We start from the raw sequence: 23807 nt of genomic DNA, 5'->3' as shown, positions 1-23807 counted from the left end.
GCTGCAAAGCGCCACCGCTGTTTTTTTTTTTCTTTCTGGTATCACTATTTTGTCTTTTTATCTTCAGGACCTCCCATGCTATCCTTTGTCTAGAACACCATTCACCAAACCAGCGAGTGCTACAATATTTGGATTTTTTTTTTAAGTATGTTTACTATAGCATTGTAGGTGTGCAACCTAAGCTTTTTAAAGAGGCCAGAACAACATTCTAGTTGTATTAATTCATCAAATATCTACTGAGTGTCTATTACATGCCACAAGTTAGAAATATACATCAGTGAACATAATACATGCAAAAACCACTTGGAAAAATTAAAGCACCTCATGACCCCTCCACTGGCACAACCTAGACCAGCCAACATACACCTCCTACCTTTTTATCTCACTTCTCTTTTTCCTGCCTCTCTTTATTTCTAATCTCAGTGAAAGGCCATTCCTAGTGGAACACTGGGAAGCAGAGGGGGAACATTCACTCAACTGGGCATGGGGCATGCCTACCCCAAACTTTTCTAGGCCCTGGCTTGGGGGTTTTGTATATGTCCTCTCACAGAAGGCAGACCTTGGCCCAGGGGATGGCCTCTTTATCTTGGTTGGATTTCACAGATGCATTGGGGTTTTTAAAAGATCAGGCCCTGTCCCCCTGGGTCCCTCTGTATAGAGGTCCGTCATGACCCATGTAACGCTTCACTGGCTTTACTTGTTTCCTTCACCAGATCAAAGTCTCTGAGAGCAGCACTGAATAGTTCATGTTGCCAGGGCTTAGAACACAGCCTGTCGTATAGCAAATACTCAGTTAATGCATCTAGAGTGAATGCATGTGTGCATGACTGCAGTGAGGCGGCACTCAGCCTACTCACTGATTGCCCACGCCCAAAGGCTACCGCACAGAGAGAAGTGGCTACTACATAGCCCCAGCTGGCTAGCATGCAAGCCCCTGCCAGGCCCAGTGCAAAGTGTGTGTGTGTGTGTGTGTGTGTCTGCACACATGCACGTACAAGGTTTCCACACTCCCAGCAGCCTGGGGCAGGAGTATCTCTTACCGTGGTGTATTTACCCAGCTGGCAGAGTGAAGGGAAAGTTTCCTGGTGAGCTTTTCGGATCTTCTCTGTAAGATCGTCCAACTCAGCTGTCATTTCATAGCTCTCTGTGCATTCTTGCTTCGAAGTCTCCTTCTTTTTCTTGTTCCTGTCATTCCTGACAGCTGGAAACGAGAGAGAAGGCACATCAGGGGTCGCTGAAGGCTGGGCCTGTGCTCCTGAGCTGGGAGGTTCCACCTCCCAAGGCTGCCTTAAGCTCATTTGATATTTGGGACAGAAACAGTGGGAAGAGGTGGTAATAACACACCTCCCTGGAAAAGGGATTTGGCAGCCGCGGGACCCCGGCAGAGAGCTAGGTTTGTCTTTCTGTATATGCATGTGCCCGTCAGTTGTTTGGAGAGCTTGGGCTCACCCAGGAGGCTCAGAGTCTTGGCTTGTTGTGAGAGAACTTTTTCTGTGGACTGGATCTCTTGAAGAGAGAAGGATTTTTCCAAGAGCTTTACCCTCAAATGGGATGCCCTGAGTGACATTGTAAGGGAAGGGTCAGGTCTCTGAACAAAGCCCCGTTACTTCATAATTAGTATTTCCTAGCTACACATTTTGGTGTCTTTGCTTTTTAGTTTTCTGAATTACGTGACAGGCACTTTTGAAGAAACTCATCTGAGAGGAGATAAGGATGATGGTTTTTGTCCCTTCGTGTTTTTCTGCTTTCTAAACTTTCTGTATGAACCATATTATCTGTTTTGGAATATAAAGTTACTTAAAAATAATAATTGATACAGTATGAAATCTTCAGCCTGGAAAACCATTCATTCCCTTATTCGCTGGTAGCCACTTGACTCCACGTTGTGTCTGGAACGTGTGTGTGTCCTTTCCCTCTGCATGCTCCGAGCCAAGCACGGTGCCAGGCACAAAGTCAGGGCCCAGGACACAGTGCTATGGAAGCCCGTGCTTCCTCCTGCAGCACAGACCTCTGGGATGACTTCAAATCCGAGTGTAACTCAAAGCTCTAGCCCCTGGCTAGGATCTCGCGAGGAAAGAAACTGAAACCCAGGGAGGCAGACAGGCGAAACAGACCATGCCACCCCCTCCAGGGAGTCCATGTTCTCTGGGGCCCAGCGGGTGCCAGGCTGGATGCTGCCTGGCTGTGCATGCCACCACTGTGACCTGGGAATCTGCACTGCAAAATGACCCAGAGCATAATCTGATCTGCCCTAAGAGGATCTGGCCTGAGTTGCCTCCCTAAGAGCACACGGGTGATTTGAGAACTGGCAGTTCCCTGGGTCCACACCATGAGAATACCCATATTTGGGGTAGGAGCTGAGGGCAGAGTAAGACAATAATAGCAGGAGGAGAGAGGAAGTGGTGAAAGGAAAGAGCAAAGGGTGAGAAGGGGGAGGAAAGGAAAAAAGGGAGGTGAGTCCTACTACAAAGTCAGTGTCTGTACAAGCCACTCCTACCTAACCAGGAGGGAGGGCAGCTTGGGAGAACAGGAACATTTTTTTGAGTCCCTTGAACATGGTATCACAGTATCTCACTTGATCCTTTTATCAGGTAGGCAAGTTTAAATCCATTTTACAGATGAAGAAACTGAGTCTTGGAGAAGCTAAGAAATATGCTCAAGTTCACGTGGTTGAGAAGTTCCTTCCTCACTTGGACTCACTTACTTATTCCTAAGGAAACCAACAGGTCTGAAGAGAACACCCTTCTAGACAGTTTCCTTCCCCCAGGACTCTGAAATGACACTGCTCATTGGCTCAGAAAATTTCTAGATCACTGGTGAAATGAGTGGGAAGTGCAGCCTCAGCTGTATTCTTTCCCAGTGCAGACTGGCCCCTCGAGACCTCTGTGACCAGATCCCTCCCAGCCAGCGCAGGACGCTGGGTGAGAGTGGGTATCATGGTTCAAAGCAGAGAGAATGCAAAGAAGCCGGCGGGCAAAGGAGACACAATGAGGGGGAAAGGGGTCATGCAGGGTGGCACAGACGGCATGGTGGCTCTCCGTGAGGATGGAGTCTGGGCTGCTGAGGGGAGGGAATGCCTGAAGGCTTGTGTGTGAGTGCGCAGGATCTCAGGTGATCAGACCCCCCTCTTTTCCTCAGACTCTGCCAACGGCCTTCCTTAGCTAATGAAAAAGTCAAATCTAAGCAGGGAGGGTCCTTCTGAAACAGAGCCCCGAGGAAAAGTACTCGGCAGTTTTTCACAAAGTTATACGCAGAGATACCATGTGACGCAGCAATTCCTCTCCTAGGTGTACACCCAAGAGAACTGAAAATATGTGTCTATGCAAAATTTGTCCATGAATGTTCATGACAGTGTGACTCACGGCAGTTGAAAAGTGGAAAGAACCCAAATGTTCATCACCCGATGATGGGGAAGTGGAATCTAGGATGTCCTTATGGTGGAATATTATTTGTTATAGAAAGTAATGAATTATGGATGCATACTACAACACAGATGAAGCTTTAACACATACGCCTTAAAGAAGACAGTCGCAAAAGGCCACACATTGTGTGATTCTAATTATATGGATGTCCAGAACAGGCCAATCCAAAGACAAAAAGTAGACTCGTGGCTGTCAGGTACGGGGGCAAGTTGGTGGGGAGGGAGGATCGGGAGTGCTAACGGGTTCAGGGTTTTGTTTTTTAGGAGATGAAAATGTTCTGGACTTACTGGTGAAGGTTGCACAACTTACTGGATCCACTACGCACCGCTGAATGGTACAGTTTAAAATGATGAATGTTATGCTATGTGAATTATATCACAGAACAACACCAACAAAAAACCCAGAGCCCTGTGGGAGGTGACACATCGCTAAATACCAGGAACTGTTTGAGTTGATTCTGAAGCTGAGATGACACCTACAGCTACATTAAAACACAGCAGCAGCCTCACTACCCTTTAGTGATTGTGTGGCAAGGGCCACTGGGCATCAGCAGGTGAAGAATCCTAGCTCACGAAATCCCCACAGTAAGCCAGGTGAGGTGGGCCTTATGACCCCATTTCCACACTCAAGGAACTTGAGGCCCAACAATACCATGTTTGAAAATAGTCAACCCAATGTGCAGAAAGAGAAACCACAAAACAAACTAACAACCCACAGAAGGATTCCCCATAATCCCATCCACAGGGAGGTCTGCAGGACCTGCGTCTGCTCCTAAGCATTCTGCTTCACTGTCCCCATCCACCACCCGGGGCCTGGAAAACTCAGACGAGCAAACCCAGCTCTAGAGGGTTACCAGGACAGAGGAGACACTGTGAGCTGTCACCATGGAGTAACTGAACCAAGCAAGAAAGGGAGGGGTGAGGTCCTGTGGGAAGGGGCCCTGGGTGAGCTGCAGCTGGGCACCAAGTTGGGCGTCTCTGTTGGGTCGTGCAGTGATCACACACGCCGTTTGCAAAATCACAACTGTGAAGCCAGAGCACCATTTTCTGTGCTTTGGGCCCAATTTGGAGCAGGCTTTGCAGCTCACTCGAAGGGGACCAGTGTGTAACCTCAGGCTACTTTCCACACTCCTTTTGTCCCCTACGTGAAGTCCCACCATCACTGTCTATGTGAATAAAGGACTCCTGGGATTATCACAAATTCTTCTACACCCACAAAATGCAGGGACAACCCCTCTGGTGATGATGCCCCGATTACATACAGCTTCATAAGTTGACGGACAAATTTTCTAAACACGTGGCTTCAGCAGCTGCTTCCCTCAATGGTTTTAAACTCTAGAAGAATGCAGACGCAGTGTTTGAGAAGGGCTGCCAAGAACCACCAGAATCATGGAGGTGACACAGTGCGCAAGAAGCCACGGGGGCCTACGGATGGTAGCTTTGTCCAAGTTCTTGGGACTATTGGTCCCTTTGAGGCCTCATGGTCAGTGGCTCCTGGGGCAGGGCAGGGGCTCGTTCCCCTGGAGGCCAGCAGGGGGAGGCAAGAGCGATACAGGTACTGCCGGGGGAAGTCAGGAGATCTGGAACTAGTGCTAGCTAGCTCCACCACTTACCACCTGGGGTCAACTCCAGAGGAGACAGCTCCTTTCAGAGCCTCCCCCGAGATGGCAGTAGCGCCTGCATGGAGACACACAGATGGTGGGCTTGGTGGGAAGGAGGCAGACTACTGTAAAGGCCTATGTGGGTTAGTTATGCAGGAAGAATGTAAGGCTCTTCCGTGGGGAAATGGATGACCTAAACACCAAGGACTTGTGGGGATTACTGTGGGGCCTGTGGCTGTCAGTGGCAGAGGAGACTGATATGAAAAATGGTGCTTGGAGAAGCCATCGCAGTGGCACCAAATGAGTGGGTGGATTCATTTGTTCCTTCATTGTTTTGTTCATTCATTCATTCAATGAATATTTATTGAATATCTACTATGTGCCATCGCAACACAGGATGTTTGTTGCTAGCATGGAGCAAAAACTTATGGTAGCAGACAGACATTCATCATACAATAAAACAGTGACAGTAATAATAGTAATAATAATAGAATATTGGCATCACTATTATTACATGTACTGCAATTAATATACGAGAGTATTATTTACCACAATACTGAAAGTGTTCATTACAACTATCATAAAGCCTTCTATTCATGGTAGGCCATTCAATCCTTACAACAACCTAATTGAGTAGGTATCACTATTATGCCCATTTTGCAGATGAGAAAATGGAGGCACAGGAAGGTGAGTACCCTGCCTGAGGCCATGCATCCTGTGAGTGATACAGTCAGGATCAGAACTTAGGAAACCCACTGTGCTCCACTGCGTCTGAGTCTACCCCATGTACACACAGTCCACAGCGTAGTGAGTACAATGAAGGATGCTACAGGGAGCTGTGCCTGTGTATTACTGGGTGTGGCAGGGGGATCCTGCTGGTCCTAGATTAGGAAGCTAACGCTGGGGAATTGGGAGGGTAAATTGAGGGATGCTATGGGATGGTGGGTGGGGAGATGACTCTCTTCTCTGGGAGCGTGGGGTGTGCATCTGATGCTCAGCTCCAAGGCTGCCTGGGATGTTTGATGGTGGACCTCTTCTTTCACTCTGATTGCAATTGACTGGTATATGCACTCATATACCTATGCCAGACCTGGGAGTTTGACAAGCTGCTTTCAGGTACGGTTCACCTCTGGGAGGGAATGGAGAGGCAAAGAGAGGAGCAAACACTGTCAAGCCTGCATCAAAACCCTCCCCTCCAAGTCTGTGAATATCTGAAAGGCAAGGGCCACATGTTACTTGTCTCTATGTCCCCAGGGCTTAATACAAGATCCGACCCACAGATGGGGGCCTCAAAACTGTTTTGCAAATGATAAGGTAGACATGTAACTAAATGTGGTGTTCTGTCCACTGTCAGGGCCTATATGTGGCAATACAGAGTTCACCTGAGCCTCTTTCTTCCAGAACTTAAAGGTCTCATTATCATGTTGGGGCCTGCGGGGGAATCACTAACTGCTCTCCACCCCTACAGTAGTAGCCAGAAGGTTGATGAAGCAGGTGGGGCATTCAGGGTGTCACAGATGTGATTTATACACCTGATAGAACCCGGCCTGATATTTGCAAAGCGCTTCTTGGATGAAAGGTGCTCCATAAAATATCAAGTATTCTCCTTGTGAGGGGCTAAGTGCTACAAATCAGATTTGGTGGCATAAAAGTAACATATTTATGATCCACTATCATATTGCAAATGAAATGAATGTAATAAAAGTGTCACTTATACAAATACCTCTGATGTACGGATCTCGACCTATGAATATGAAAACAGACACCCAAGCACTTTTATTTGAATGTCTAATCATGGAAATAAATGAAGTCATGTTCATTTTAATGTGTGCACTTGTGCATGTATCTGGAATATTGATTTTCATGCACACAATAAAAATTTAATGCAAGAAACATGCAAAAGATGTAGATTCACTTGGATTCAGGAAGAGATGAAAACAATGCTTCACTAAAAATCCTTTCACATCAAAAAAAAAAAAAAAAAAGGAAAATACAATTGATGGTATTTTTGTCCATAAAGTTCTTTATATTCAGCTTAGCAAAGGAAGCATGATGGTCTATTTATTCTTGCTTGAAAATTAAAGTCTGGAATTTGTTCATCTTGTCTCTTCAGCTCCTTGCTAACTGCAAGAATAATGAGTCACAGTTGGTGATTAGAACTATGGGGTTGTCATGAGTTGGGGATGACCTGTAACTAACACACTGATATATTTAAAAGAAAAACATTATAACATGCTTTAATTTTAGTTAAAAAATCATTTTCTAATCTCGTCATGTAAACGAGCTACCATAGATCTGAAGGTGGATCTATTACTAATTGTTAGAGACTTACTTTTCCCATAACCTAAGGATTTAATTCAAGCATTTAACATAGCAGCTCCTACTGTAAACTGGGTAGAGTTGGGGTGAGTAAATATTTCTTCTACATCAGAATCTGCCTGAAGGTGGGGATTGTGTCTTTTTCCAAATAAAGTGCCTGCCATGTGAATTCCAGTTGAAATTGGAACAAATAGAGAAAAAAGGTCAGTGAATGAGGCTGCAGCTAAGTTTTCTTGCCACTCATGAGATATGTGCCTTTTGGACCAGGCTGAGGGTAGGGTGCCGAAGAGTATGTGTTGAATGAATCAAGTTATTCCATTTCCAGGGACTTTGATATCAGGGTTTGTAAAATGGAGGTCAAAATGGAATTCTAAGAGGACTGCTCTGAGTCTGTGACATGTAGCATATGTGCAAGTACTTCAAAAGGGGACAGGAGGCCCCATACAACCTCAAAGCCTAAGAGATGACCTGGTGTCCATTGTGCCAGCAATTGAGCAAGGAGCATGCTTAGAATTTTTACAGAATATTGAAGTCTTGGGGGAAATTAGTCTGGACACAGCATTCTGAGAGTTTAATACGATCTTCCAGCTTAGCTCAGCTTCTTAAAATTATTCAAAGAAGTTATAGAAAATCTCTGAAATATCAGAATATACAGACGTCAAATACTTCTTTGTGGTTAAAGTGGTATGTTATGCTAATGAAACTTTCAAAACAAATTTAATCATATTTCCCTCACTGGTTACTTTTTGATATGCAGATTTTACCTCTTCTTGTGTGGACAGTCTTTCAAATACTTTTTCCCTCCTCTTTCTGGGCTGGTAAGGGCAGCCCTACTGTGGTCGCATTCATTTTCAGACAAGCACGGTGTGGTGCGCGTCCTTGCAAGGCAAGAGATTTAGTTTTAGATGAAAAATCCTTTTCTTTGGACATATGAGCTATAAGAAATATCTTAAGTTCAATTCCAGAAATGAGAAAAAAGAAAATGTTCTGGCTTAATGTATAAAAGTAGGAACTCAACAATGAGTAGTTGAGGGATGACATGAACCCCTGAGATGCTTTCCTTCATACCCGGCGGTGCTTCTTTGTACATTTCCTCTGGCAGCAATGGGCTATTCTCAATGATTACTTTGCCTAAATCCTGTCCAAAGAGGCATACGTGTCTGTGGCTTCGTGTTTGTGACAGAGCTACCCAATATGAATAAGAGCTGAGATGAAGCCTTTTATTTATGGCATAGAACTGAATGTTTAAAAAAGTAAATTAAAGACACTGTGGCTGGCCCTCTGCTTTTTAACCAGGAATAAACTCACACACTTACTGTATGATCAATTCACCTTGTTTTTAAAAAACTTCTGATCTAGTAAAAAAAAAAAAGGCTTAGTATCTCTTCCATAATCAATTTTCATAGGCAGGAAATTCTTCGCTGTGCCAAACTCAAGTTCACTTCTGCTGAAGCCCAAGCTGCCCTCGTGTATCTGAAACACTGTGAGTGGGTCTTTTAACTTTTTTGAAAAAAGGCTGACAGTCTAAGGTTCAGGTATCAATAGTCTTCAAATAGGGGTCCCATATATCTAGGGTAAAAAAGTTGAGCAGGGATACAAGCACACTCCCTTATATTTCTTTCATGGAATAGGCATAGACTGCCTTTCAAAAACAGAATCTGATGAAGGGCAGGAGGGCAAAAAAGAAATTTCCCAGCAACAGACTGTTCCAGATAAGCTTGTATCTTGCTCTGTGTCATGTATATTCTTTATAACAAGTTATGGGCTTTCAAATATTAAATAACAGTCTCTATCATGATAAAATATAATGGCCCGATCTTTCATTTCTACTGTCTTTTAAAACCCAATACATTTTTAGCAACTGAACTGAAGTTCTGTTTGACATTTTCATCATACATTTCCTCTTAAAATGTTATGTAAAATAGAAATGAAGTTTTTCTCAGCTTAGGAAAAGAGAAGCAGAAGTCCCAAGAGACCATAAAGAGGACAGCCCAGTTGTTCCAGCCAAGACCACACTAGATCAATCTGGAGCCAGCTTGAACCTCGGAAAGAGCACAGGTAAGATCAGCAGAGTTGCCTACCCAGTAGAGAGCCCAATGAACCCAGAAGTACAACCCGACTGATCCATGGTGCTGTGAACAGTAACAAAAGCTTATAGTTTTAAGCCACCGAGCTTGGGGGTAGTTTGTTACACAGCAATAATCTGTGTAATACAGTCTCTGTGTAAAGAGTGTTTTTATGCAACAGTAACACGTGCCCAAATGCCTTTTATCCTACAGGATATTTGAATACATGGTTCCCTCTATTCAGCATTTGAGGCAAGAAAGAAAACAACTGGTCATTCCTACCACTCAAAGATCCCACCCACATCTGTTACAACACACAGAAATTATGGCACTGTTCCCCATAGGTCTTAAATAATATGAAAGAAACATTGGACAAATGGAAGGACCCTGGGATAAAATTTCAAAGGCCTGCATTTTAGCTCGTCATTTATTGTACTAACTATGTAAGCTCAGGATAGTCTCTTAATGTCTCTGAGCCTCAGTTTCCTTATCTGAAAAATGAGGACATCAGTTTTTGTTCATTGCACACAGGATCTCATATATATTTAGATATATACATGATTGCAACACAATGTAACATGAACAAAAATAGTGGGAGCCCTATACCAATTTGTTTATTCACCAAACATTTATTGAGTCCTGTAGCCACTAAAGAAACTGAGTCAAATAAAGCATGAGGGGTTCCCCCTTCAATAAATGAAATGCACATGATATATAACATAGAATATAAGGATTTAATATACACAAAAGCTTTGAGATGTGAAATGCTAAGGCAGCAGTGGAGGAAGGAAGGTAGAAAGAAACCAAGGAAGGAAAAAATGAGGGAGGGAGGAAAGAATTTTTATCCAAGACGAGACCAGAATTCCAGCCTGGTGCTCTATAACTGGAGATTAAAGGGAAGACAGAGTATGGAAACTGTCAGTTATTAGGCTTCCAGTGGGTTCATCTCTAATGTTAGGACTCTCTGTCTGAACTTGGCTTAGTGAACATTTATGGCCATGCTCATGTCCTTGGGATTCAACGTTTTCTGAGATTGCTTAACATACGTGATGGATTTCTGCCTGAGCCATCCACATGTCAATAAGACATCTGAGAGAGATAGACAAATGGCTTATAATTTTGCCAGATGTTTGCCAAATACCCTGTTAAGATATTAATGTAGAGAAGCTCTTTCATGTTGTCAATTTTAGAAACCCAAATCATTAGAGAAATGGTCTACATGTAGATATAGGTGTTTATATCACATAGTTAGTTTAAATGAAAAACCTCACTTTACAGCATTTCAAATGGTTTACGCCAGTCTATATACCCTAAGTGATTCTTAATGAGGTCCTGGAAGTGCTAAAGTTTCTAAGGATCTTCAGAATCACCACATATAAATCTTGTTCAGTATAGCTTTTGTTCTAAATGCATTCTATTAATTTTTAGAAAATTGGCAGTCTGAGATATATGCTAGCCCACTGTTGGATATGATTAGTCAATTAACTATAACCTTCTTTCCTAAACATTATAGATCTGAACAGTGTCTTATAACTGGGAGTGTTTTTCAACCATCCATCCATCTGTCTATCCATCCAAATAGACATCCAAGAAAGAATTGCCTGTTTATCCAGTCCTTCTGTCTACTCATTCATCCATGCATCCGTCTGTCCATCCTTCCAACTATCCAATGCAGCTGCCCATTTATCTGTCCCATTTTCCATCCATTGATCCACCTACCCATCCATTTGTCCATCTGTCCATCCTTTCATCTATTCATCTGTCCGTCTACTTGTCTGTCTATCTATCTCTGTCCATTCGTCAATCCATCTATCTTCCTATCCATCCATCGATCCAACCAATTAACCATCCACCCATCCAACCATATATCCATCTATTTATTTCTTCTTCTGCTCAAATAGTTATTGAGCACTTACACTTTGTTTGCCATTATGCATGTTAAAGAAACAAGAGTACAAAGGTATCATTTCAAGAGACTCACATTCTAGTAAAAGACACAGTCATCTAAAGAAATAACTATCATGCACTGAGCTAGATGTCAGAAGGGAGATATTCATTCTTAGACTCAAGCAATATGAATTCAAAACCTAAGGGACAGGTTGTAAGATGGTACTGAGACTCACAGATGAGGAAGCTGATAGTTTAGCCTGTGGGGCCATAGGGAAAAAAATCTCAGAAGAGAGGAACCTTGAGCTGAATGCCCTTATAAGAATATGCTAGGTCTTATTCACTCAGAAATCCTCAGTGCATAGTCCAGTATCTTCTCCATGAGGAATGTTCAACATATATTTCTTAAATGAATGGGGCTTAGAGAGGCTAGGAGACATTCTGGATGAAGGGACCAATGTGCGCGAAGGCCTAAGGGTTGGAAAAGTGTGGCTACATGATGGAATTTAGGTTTGGGGTGGCCTTTAAAGGATGGGGTCTCATTCAGGAGGCCAAAAGGGGAGGGAAAAACATTCTGGATGGGAGAGATATGAGAAAATACTTCCAAGAATGACTACATCATGTTTGAAGGGGAGTGGAGTGGCTGGTGTCACTGAAGAAAAATGTGGAGACAGGGATTGATGGGGAGAAATAATGAGGACAAAGAGAAGTGGGGAGATATAGTGAATCACCACAAGGAAAAATATGCTAGACTTGGCAACAGAATGAAAACGGGGATGAAGATGAAGACTTAGAGGTAACAATAAGGTTTTAACCCCGTATTGGGCTACTGATGGTATCAAAACAGAGAAGAAATGTAGGGTAGCTGGTGGGGAGTAGGGAAGCCAGTTTCTGGCAGAAATATGATGAATTTCTTTTGAGGGGACATGAATTAGGAATCCAGAGGCTGTCAGAGCAATGGCATTGTGGATTTGGCAAGAGACCTCCAAAGTTAGATTATTTAGGAGTCAAACCTTAAGAGATGACTGTTGAAGTCATAAGCGAGGATGAACAATCTAAGCCGAGAGAGAGGAAAGATAAAAAAAAAAAAAAAGGGCCAGGAACTAATCCTTGGGAATTGCTGGTAGTTGATGGGAAAGGGAAAAGGATATGGGGATGAAAGCAGATGAACTGTGGGAGGAATTGGAATAAAAAACCACAGAAACCAATGGAGAAAAGAATTTGAAGCAGCAGCAGCCTGGCCAAGCGTTCAAGTAGCCGCCAGTCAGAAAGAATGAAGAAGGAGCAAAGTTCATTGGTTTTGGCAATGGAGAAAGTTGTGACTTTCGAGAGAACATTTGTAGCAGAGCAATAAGGATGGAAGCCAGACTTGGGGGTGGGGAAGGTTAAGAGGAGGCCAGATAAAGTCCTTCAAAAATCAACCTAGAAAATAAACTTGAGGTCAAGCACTTGAAAACATGTTTTTGTGTAATCCAACCTGTAGGAGAAGTCAGTGAAACTACCCATGTTTACAAACACAAAAAGGCTGTTTGAACTTCCCAGAGAATCCAAAATTGCTCATTTGCAGAGAGAGGCTCACTGGAGGGTCAATATGGAGTGAGATCTTGAAAGATGCATTCACTTAAGTTCTATGTAAATATCCAAAGCAGGAGACTTGAGCTAACCAAAGGCTGGGGGAAGCGAGTGCTTTCCAGGCAGAAAAGAGAGCCAGTTTGCAGACCTAGAGAGAAGCAACAGGGCAGCTTTGAAGCTCTGCAAGTAATAGGGTGAGGCTTGCAGTTCTGGGTTGTGGCTGGACCACAGCTCATGTGATTGTGTGAACTTGGCCAAGGAGACTTGGCTTTTAAGTTTATTAGGGGTTGCTGTTTAGACGAGTCACTGTTCATGGTGAAGAAATGATTGGGGTATAGGGACCACTGAAGTAGTTGCTAGAAGTTCCGAGTGAGAGAAGAGGGATGTCTAAACCAGGGAGGGACTGTAGGGAAGTGCCAGGATAGCAGATGCAAGGTGCCAGGCAGCAGGAAGGGTCAAGGGTTTCCAGCTTGCACAATGGTGAGGGAACAAAGGAGGAGGAAAAAGGGCCTCCTCCTTCTCCACTTAGAATTCCAAGTGCCCATGTGCCACCCAAGTGGAGTTATCCAGTGTGTGCTTTATATAATTGGCTATCTGGGTTTCGGGCTCCAGAGAAGTGATAGGCTGCAGAGAGAGCCTTGGGAAAAGCCCACTTATGAATGGAATGGTATCCATGGAAAATGAAGAGGAATTCCTTAGTCCCTCCCGGTTTTGTTTCTTCTAGCTCTTGACTTCTAGAAATTGACTTAATGTGAAATAGACTCAGTTATTCATTCCACTACTAGTTACTGAGCTACTACTGTGCAACAGATGCTGATGTAGACACAACCTACAGAGGAACTCAAAGCAGAAGTCTCTACTTTCATGGCAATTGTGTGTGTGTGTGTGTATGTGTGTGTGTGTGAATGCAATGCCATGTGGAAGCAAAACACAAAGAAGGAGAACTTCTTTCAAGTTTACTCTAGAGACACCCAAACAGCACGTCATTGTGAGAAAATGCCTTATGCAAGAATGGTTCCATGTAATTTGTTGACCTACCTTGCACATCAGGAATTGTTTACAAGAATTACTATGAGAAAATAATAACTATTCCTTGCCCTTGGCTTTGAAATGCAAAGATGAGAGAAATTCCAATCCATTATGGAAATTCAAACTCATAATTGCCAACTGTCACAGACCAGTTTCTCAAATTAGGGCTGTGGTGTGGGACACAGACTTCTCTTGCATCTCCCTCGGCTGTAAGGACAGTTTGCCATAAACAGGCAACATCACTGCTGTCATCAACCCCAGCCCTTCGGGGTGCTGGCTGTGCTAAGTGCATGACATACATTCTCATTTAATTCTTACAGCAGCCCCATGTGGTCAATGGCATGATTTACTTCCCAAGTTGCACATGAGGAAACTTTGGCCAAGAGACTTTAAAGGTCACATTTAAGCCAGTAATTTATAGGACCAGAATTTGAACCCATTTCTATCTAATTCCAAAGCTATATATGGCTCATACAATAATTCTTAAAACTTTTTGCTTTTTCAAAAGATTAGTGTTGGTAACAAGAATGTAATGAGGACTATAACTAGAAAATTTTTCTACTTGGCCTTGGTTGTCCTGAATGCCATTGAGGGGTCACTCTCAGTCCACATGTGTTACTAAAAGAAAATGTTAAAAAATGAAGCAGCAGAAATAAGCCAAAGCTCCCAGGTCAGTCTCAGCATATGAAGTGTTGGCTAGAATTGTAGCCAACTTAGCCTTCCCCTGAGTGAACTTATCAGTTTCTCAATATAAATAGATCATCCCAAATTGCACTGTCTGTAAAGGATTGCTGAATCCTATTTAGTTCACAAAAATCTTCTTTCTGGCCTACAGAACTTTAATTCTCAGGTATTTATTTCTCTGGAGAGTCATTTGGAAAAGAAATAAAGCCATCTCCACCATTCTCTGCATAGCTTACAGCCACAGTCTTGGATGTCTAATATGAACAGAAAATCCAGTTTCTATTCCTGGGAATGCTTCTGCTAAGGGGTCAAAAAAAATACAAGATGTCCAAGAAATAACATACAAAACGTTCCTGACAGAGCTTCACAATCCACTTCCCTTTGCCCTTCCTTTTCCCTTCCTTTAACACCCACACCCATGCCCAGAATGGGCTTTCTTTCCCTTTTAATAAAAAAGACATCTGCTAATGCCTTCTAAGGTAGAGGCGGCCTCCAGCCCTTGGTGGAGAGAGGAAAGGCAATGGTAGATCAGCAAGCAGTGGAGAACTCCAACATCCCCGGGGCCATCTATTTCTTACCAACCCATACCTTGTGGGTGTAAGATCAGTACCAATAAGACAGTGTTTGGGATCCAGGGGGAAGGCAGTTAACATCCAAGAAATAACTAGAGTACATACAAAGAAATCCTAGGCTGCGTGCAGTCAATTCTTAATGTGATCATTCATTTTCAAATATTTGCTGACTAAATGATACACACATGACTAAAACTTAATCCTGACAGAGCTAGAAAAAAAAATTAACTGGGGATCCACTATGTTCCAGGTATTGTTCTAGGCACTGAGGATGTGGCGGTGATAAAAGATGTTCCCAGCTTCTTGGTATTTATTTTCTTCTCGGGGGAGGCAGATGATAAACAAATGCATATCCAATATAATGACAGGTAATAAGTGTTATGAAGAAAAACAATGCAGGGAAGAGAGAAAGATCGACAGGGGACATTGTACTGTGAAGTGTGGCAGGGAAAGCCTCTCTGATGAGGCGCGGTCTGAGAAGAGAGCTGAAAGAGGTGAAGGAGCAAGTGTTTTAGATATCAGGGAGCAGAAACTGTTGCATGTATTGAGGGAAAAGTTTTCCCATAAATTAAATAAACAAGCTAGAGTAGCTATTTGTCAATTTACTCATTCATTCATTCATTCACTAATTTTATTCAAATATTTACAGGGAACCTGCTATGGTTTGAATATTTTTCCCCTCTAAAACTCATGTGGAAACTTAATCCGCAATGTGGCAGTATTGAGATGAGAAGCCTTTAAGAAGTGATTGGACCGAGAGTGCTCTGCCATCAGGAGTAGATTAAATCATTTATGAATTAATGGGTTAATGGATTAATGGGTCATGAGAGGAACTGGTGGCTTTATAAGAAGAGGAAGAGAGATGTGGGCTGGCATGTTAACACACCCAATCCTCTTGCCATATGAGGCCCTGTGCCATCTTGGGACACCACAGAGATTCCCTATCAGCAAAAAGACCAGATGCAGTGCCTTGACTTTGGACTTCTCAGCCCTCAAAGTAAGAAAGAAATTCCTTTTCTTTATGAATTATCCAGTTCCAAGTATTCTGGTATAACCAACAGAAAACAGACTAAGGCCGGATGGTGAAGAGGCAGACGTGGTTCCTCACTGAGTCACAGTCTAGCCCAGGAGTGGCAAATTTTTCTCCTAATAGGCCAGATAGAAATGTTGTAGGCTTTTGGGCCTTCCCAGTTTTTGTCACACTACTCAACTCTGCCCTTGTAGTGCAAAAGGAGCCAGGACTACATGTCAACAAACGCACAGGGCTGTGTCTCAGTAAAATTTTCTTTACCAAAATAAGCAGTGGGCCGGGTTTAACCTATGGACTGCAGAGTTGGCTGACCTGTACACTAAAAAATGTCCTTGATTGTTAAGAAGTTGCTTGTGCAATAAATCAAACTTAGGGAAGAAAATAAATTTAACAAAAAATAAAACAATTAATACTCACCCCCTCATTTTTTTTGTTTTATTTCAGTTATTAGGCAACATACTAGATGTCAGTTGTTATTTTCTGCACAGCAGTGAGTTCCCCTGCCCTACACCTCCACGCACAGATACTTTCTCTCGGGAAATCCCCTCCCCCACCCTAACCATGGCCTGCAGTATTTGTAGACCCCTGCTCCAGAGGTAGACACACACATTCCTCACCTAACCAAACACAGATTAACATGACATTACACCATGAAAACACATGGGGAAACAGTGTGGCAAACACAGGTGACATGGGCTTCTTTCTAGTTGGGGAGGGGGAGTGGGAAGTCAGCCAGAGAAAATCTGCACAGAACATTCTGCATCAGAATGTCTGGGCCGAGTACTGTTTAACTAGGTGAAGAATATTCTAGGCTGAGGGGAAAGCATGAGTAAAGATCTTGGGAACATAAAGAGAGTCGGGGACCTCTGGTATTTGAGAGGTGCCTGAGAGATGTCGGATGTTTCGATTCTCATGAGGCCTGGGAACGAAGGATGGCCTCCAATCCTGCCAGGTTGCAGCAAAGACCCAGTGACAATCCATACAAATGTGTTCAACAGATGCACGCCAAACGCCTTTGGAGGGCAGATGTTATCAAGGCCAAGGGAGTGTCGACATGTAAGATACTACAAAGGGAGTTTATTGATTGCTCCACATTCTTAGGAAGCAACACTTCAGATGACTGATGTTTTTGGTGACGTGAAAGAGAGTTCTTCCACAATTCTTCCTTTATAAGCATCCAAAGACTTTCCAAGGCCATTGCATTACCTGTTGCTCCTTTGGAAAATAACGTGGTCAGAAAGGGATCCTCACAAATAGCTGGGTCTAAATCACACAGAGATGAAGAGGATGGGCTTAAAGATTCCTAGAGTTCTCTAAAGAAAAGTTCTCTGCTCCCCTGTCAATCATTCCTTGAGGGGTGATGAAGAGTATGCCTGGGCGCCAGTGGCAGAGGCCACCCTCCCTCAAGGAGGCTCCCATCCAGTGAAAGGGCAACGAGAGACTAGGTAGCCAGAAAAGTCTGTAGGCAGCAATCAATATAGTTGTGTTTTATTTACTCAAATCTTTCAAAAAAAAAAAAAAGCAAAAGATGGCAGGAAAAAAATCATCTCTATAGAACTAAAATTTTGAATATGTAAATACTTTAACTCCTCATGCATTTCACAGTATTCACCAAGTGAATTATAGTTTGCCCGTCTTCCTTCGTAGGATATCTGTTTTTCATTTTCAAGCTTTAAAACACAAAATCATACCTTAAAAGGTATGTCATTAATTCCTCCAGTCCTGACAACTGGAATACATATTTATATTTAAACAGATCTGCTACATAAAATCTAGACATACTTAAAGTAGAGACCATGATGTAACAGCCCCCATTCACTCAGCACTCTGCTTCAATGGTCAACTCATGGCCAAACTTATTTTCTTCCTACTCCCACACCTCCCAAGATTACTTTGTAGTAAACCCTAGACATTGAATATTTTCATCCATAGTATTTCAAAATTCTTTCTTTCATTACCTTTATCATACCCTTGGTTCATTTTAGAGGGGTGCAGTATTATCTCCTCCAGGTAGATTTTAGTAGGCAGAAAGGTGAAGAGTGAGAACTGACCTTCTAAAAACTTGAGAGAGGAAACCAGACTAAGAGATTTGGGGTGCCCACTTGATCTAGATATATGCAAAGCAGGGCCAGCTATCTTGGAAATATCTGGAATGCAGGCAGAGAGGTCAAGTTGCCCTAACAAGCCACTGGCACGAGAATGTTCCCCCCGCCCCTTACTAAGTCCCTTCCAATTAACAACCAAAGCACATTCAGCAAGAATTGGCCGCCCTCCCCCAACCCCAGCCATTTTCATTATCTTGAGAACATATGGTTTAACTGTGCATGCATTTAAGGTTGTCTATATCTTAAGCTGGAAAGGAACACTGGACTCTAAAATAATATTTTTCTCATTAATTTCACCAGGCTGACTTTCCCTTGCCCAGCCTGTTTGCCCACTTACCCTATAATCTTTTGACCAAATTCAGGAAATTGCACAATGGTTGGTCAGCTCCAGGAACTGCCATTTTTAATCACACAGACTGTTTTTGCTACCATGTACCTTGACTACAGAGGGGCCCGTGGTCAACTATGATTATTGGCTTTGCTGTCTCATCCCAGGGCTCTTGTTCATATCCAGGTTTATTTAAAAAAAGGGCCAGCTCAGTGGCCTATGGGAATTTTTTAGGATGCCTCTTGACTTTAAAAAGTAGCAAGAACTATGAAATATGGTTATTAAAAAAATGCCTTGAGCTAACTAACTTCAAAAAGAGGAATGCAGGTAGGCATGGACTGGGATTCCCCTCTCTCAGAACTATTGCTAACTTCCAGATTTATGGAAAACAGATTGAAGGCTTGATTGAGAAAGCTAAGAAACACTCAACTTGAGACATCTGCATCCTGGGATCCCCACAAGACCTATCTGGCAGCCCATCTAAAGAATTCTGTATCTCTGGGAGTGTCCCTAGCCCTCTTCTTATTCTATGTGTAATGAGATCCATGCCCAAGCCCTCCACTATTAAGGACATATATCCAGGAGACTCGAATCTCAATCTCTAGCCCAGACCTTTCTCCTAAGCATCAGATGTGACCATCCCATTGCCCATTAGATATCACTGGCACCTCACATTGATCTTCTCCCTAAAATGGACTCTTTAGCTGCTCCACATAACTCTTTCTCCTTCCATGTTGCCACCTCAGTGACTGGCACCATAATCCATCTGAAGGCCCATGAGTCAAATGGAAGAGGCAGACCTATCCTCCTCTCTTCCTTATCCAGTATATCTACCAGGGTCTGCTGAGTCTATCTACTGTTTCTCAAACTCACTCCCTCTTTGAATGATGCTTTGCAGACAATAGCTCATCTGCCAAAGGTGGGAAAATACCATATATGACAATGAACAGTAAAAAGTAAAAACAGTACTGTTAGAGCTCAAATGGGCTGCCGGGTTCCACAGATGACTCCTTACTCATTCTCTCTTGCTGGGCCCCCTATAATACCTTGTGAACTGCTCAGGTAACCATAGGTCCCCACTATGAGGACAGCATTTAAAACCTCTCCTTCCCATCCTAACCACTCTGCTAAGACCCTGCCCTTCAAGCCTTCAAAGATGATTTTTGTCATTAATTTTGTAGGTCATCTCCTTCTTAACCCCTTAAAACAGTCAGTTCTGTAGACTAAATGCTTGTGTCCTCTCCAAATTCGCATGTTAAAACTTAATCCCCTAAAGAAAACTTGGTACATATATACCCTGGAATACTATGCAGTCATAAAAAGGAACGAGATCATGTCCTTTGCAGGGACATGGATAGAGCTGAAAGCCATTATCTTCAGCAAACTAATGCAGGTTCAGAAAACCAAACACCACACGTCCTCACTTATAAGTGGGAGCTGAACAATGAGAACACATGGACACAGAAGGGGGAACATCACACACTGGGGCCTGTCAGGTGGCAGCGGGGAGGGAGAACATCGGGATAAATAGCTAATGCATATGAGGCTTAATACCTAACTGATGGGTTGCTAGGTGTAACAAACCTGCACATCCTGCACATGTATCCCGGAACTTAAAATGAAATTAAATTTTAAATAAAATGAAACCTAATCCCCGATGTGATGGTATTCGAAGGTGAGGCCTTTGGGAGGTGACGTAGTCATGAGGGTGGAGCCCTCATGGATGGGATTAGTATCTTAAATGAGTCCTGAGGGAGCTTGCTTCCCCCTTCTGCCATGTGAGGTTACAGCAAGAAGACACCTATCTATGAACCAGAAAGTAGGACCTCACTAGGCATCTCCTGGTGCCTTGATCTTGGACTTCTCAGCCTTCAGAACTGGGAGAAATAAATTTCTGTTATTTATAAGCCACCTAGTCTATGGTATTTTTGTTACAGCAGCCCAAACAGACTAAGGCAGGCCGATGCAGACACACATACTCCTTTTCCTCAAGGCTTTAGGAAACTGCATAATGTCTCAAGAACTAATATTTTCAAAAATGTAGACAGATTTTACTGCCAAGTATCTTAACTGCAAAGGGGTCCTCATTTCCTCAACCTCAATTTACTTAAGCAGCAAGTGTTCCCAGGTTAATCTCATCTTATTTTGAGTACTATAAGACAGTATTCTCTCTTTATGCTTGGAATGTTTCCAAGTATCAGGCAATGATATTTGAACTCATATCCTGAATAGAGACCATCAGAATTCTACAGCTGGAAGGGACCTTGGAGATCATCTAGAATCATCAGTCTGTAGAAAATCTCAGATATGGTGAGATCGCAAAAGCTGAGAGAGAGAGACAGCTGGGCTTACATCTTGACTGTGTAGCTTTAGTAGTTGTGTAAATTTTGGCAAATTATCTGGCCAATCTCGGTGTCAGTTGCCATGACCATGAAAGAATGGTAATGTCTCATAAAGGTGTTGAAAAGGCCCAGCACTCAATAAATGGCAGCAAACTATGACTTTCCTTTTTCTCATCTCATAGCACACAGCTTTATGATCTCATGCCATCTTGGTCAACATTCTTTGGATAATGTCCAGTTCTAGGTAACTTCCCTCTTAAAATAAGGTGCTCAGAACAAAAAGCACTAATGTTTCAAGGTGTGCTCTGATCAGCCCCCAGTACAGAGGGTTATGGTCTTTCATGATCTGATTAACCAAACACCTTAAAAAGGGAGGACATGTGACTACCTCGAGTTGGTTCATGGCAAGCTTCTGGTCATCGGATCCTCAGCTTGATCCTTCCCAACCTGTATTTCCTCTACCAATTTGGCCGAGTCTGAATCAGAACGTAATGTTCACCTCTGTTAAATGGCATCTTGTTAGTACTGGCCCATCAATTACTTCTGCTTAGATCTTCTGGAGCCTTCAGATCTTCTGAATTTCTCACTCTGCCAGGTTCATCTAGGATTGATCTTAGAAGTGGGCCTTCTGCTTTGGCCCCCTTCTTTTCAGTCTCTAAATGCTTATCAGGCCTGCTACCTCTTCAGCCTTCATTGTTCTATCTGCTGCCCCTAAATGCCCCTCACCAAGAACATGGGACAAAACAATAAACCTTTTAAGTGCTATTGCTTGTTAGGCCACCAGGTTTTGATACCATTTCATACGCACACCAGATCAAATGGAGCTGTAAGCCATAACAAAGGAATTCATAATTACTATCCTAGATTTGGACATGACTGGAATTGGCTAGAAGCCACAAATAGAAAAAGTACAAGTTACTTCCTAAAGTCAGTCAGGTCTCTTGAAAAAACCAAACATAATCAGGTATTGGGCTCTAAATATAGCGCCAAGCTTCCTCCAAACTAGATACCTTGTGGCTCACCCTAAAACATCTATAATGTCAGCTGCTGCTATAATGGATATTGGAAAAAATTTTTAGAACTAAAATATAGTATTCCTCCTGGGAATGTATATAAAAAATGGGAAGAAAGCAGCAATTACTAGAGAAACTCAATAAATAACTTAGCAACCTGTCACTTTTCTTCAGGTGCACTGATAACACATATTAAAAAAGGATTCAAAACTTGCTGCCTCTCAAAAGGTTTTTTTTTTTTTTTTTTTGGTCGGGGGAGGTCAAGTTTTCTGGCAAAGTTCCATTCAGATCATCAGCAGGAAAAAAACATCCTCTATAATGCAGGCAAAGACTTGGAATGTGCATCACATTTAAAGAAATGGGTTTGTCTAAGACCTTCCCTTGGCACTGCCTTAAAATCAAGGGAATCTGAATGCTGGTCCTCCTGTATTATTCATTACATAATTGCTGTGTTTTATTAGAAATATGATCTATTATAACCTTGCATAGAGTACATTAAATGACATTGAAAATTAGATTATTCTGATTATTAGAGAAGTGAGAAATGTGCTAAACATTTGTAAGACTGATAATCAATCAGGGTATCCATTTGAGTGTAATAAAAATCAATCTGGAGCCAGTGTGTTTAAATCTAATTTTTTAAGCATGACATTTTCCTCAGAGTTTCTTTCTAAAATGTCACCATCTTCTACCACAGTGATTGATTCTGTCTCTAGGGAGAAGCACTCACTCCAATTACTTCATCCACTGCACACAAACCACAGTCCACTTCAAAAAAAAAAAAAAAAGCCAAATGAATCACAGAAATGACAATATATTTTACAGGGGGAGGGCACAGATTTATGTCACTCAAGCTAGAAAATCACCCATCTTCCTTTCTGGGGCTCAGACAGATAAAATATGCTACTAAGATCACAATGTGTCTCTTTACTTACTTCCAACAGAAATGAGGGGTTTTTATATTGGGTTTGTATTTCACCTGAGAAAAAAGACTACACTGACTTATGTAAAATCATTATTTCCCCCATATCTCTTCAGAGAAAAAAAGGATACAATGACTTTGTCTTAATTTACCCTTTTTTCCATTCACCCACCCTCTATCCTCCTTTCTTCCCTCTCTGCCTTCTCTATGTCCATTCGTCCATCCATCTACTCATCCATACATCCATCCATAAACAATTACTAAACTCCAACACAAGTTACCAAGACACTGCCAATTTGGGGGTTCATTGATCTTTCTCCTTTTGAGCATATTCAGCTTACACAGGGTGAAAAGGATGACTTATGACATCCAAGGGTAACCCACTGAACTCATCCTGCTTTCTGCAGGGGGTTCACTAGGTTGGCAGAAAAGCAATGACTGCCCAATAATTCAGCTTGGCTCATTAAATTGGCACATGGGACTATTCATTTTATGAAATTTTGGTATTTTCCTGGGAACAGTAGTGGAAGGGGGAAGATGGCAATTATTGAGCATTTACCAGGGCCAAGTACTTGACATCCATTAGTCTGCTGAAATTCCAATGGTGGGAGGAGACCTCTGTTTTTCTGGCCTTGGGTTTTCATGTACAGACAGGCCTTTCACCAGGGTGACACTCCTGGCTTCTTTCTCTACCTCTCTTTCTCATTTTCCCAGGGAGGAAGAGAGGCTTATATTGGTGAGTCTTAGTAAAGGCTCTTAGAATTCTGGGTTCAAACTCTCCCAGGCCTTCTCCATGTGTGTCTGCCTGCAGGAAACAGAACATGGGCCTGTTCTCCATGACACGGAAGCTCCCAGGAGCAGGCTCTGCCCTTGGAGGAGGCCTTCGGGTATGAACTCTGCTGTTACCAGGTAGCTA

The 23807-nt window shown here is 42.7% G+C and overlaps 1 protein-coding gene across 4 annotated transcripts in view; it reads right to left on the bottom strand.

Annotated features, from left to right (window-relative positions):
* Positions 1-23807, bottom strand: part of RARB (retinoic acid receptor beta) — a 769998-nt gene that overhangs the window by 26933 nt on the left and 719258 nt on the right. For all 4 annotated transcript variants that reach the window (XM_034955988.2, XM_034955989.3, XM_003826156.7 and 1 more), the window contains one exon: positions 1041-1201. In XM_034955988.2, coding sequence (XP_034811879.1) covers positions 1041-1201 — 161 coding nt within the window. The remainder of the gene's footprint in view (positions 1-1040; positions 1202-23807) is intronic.

The sequence above is a fragment of the Pan paniscus genome, chromosome 2 (genome assembly GCF_029289425.2).
Source record: "Pan paniscus chromosome 2, NHGRI_mPanPan1-v2.0_pri, whole genome shotgun sequence".
Lineage (NCBI taxonomy): Eukaryota > Metazoa > Chordata > Mammalia > Primates > Hominidae > Pan > Pan paniscus.
Note: the sequence above shows the minus strand (reverse complement) of the source record. Positions and strands in the feature narration are given on the sequence as shown.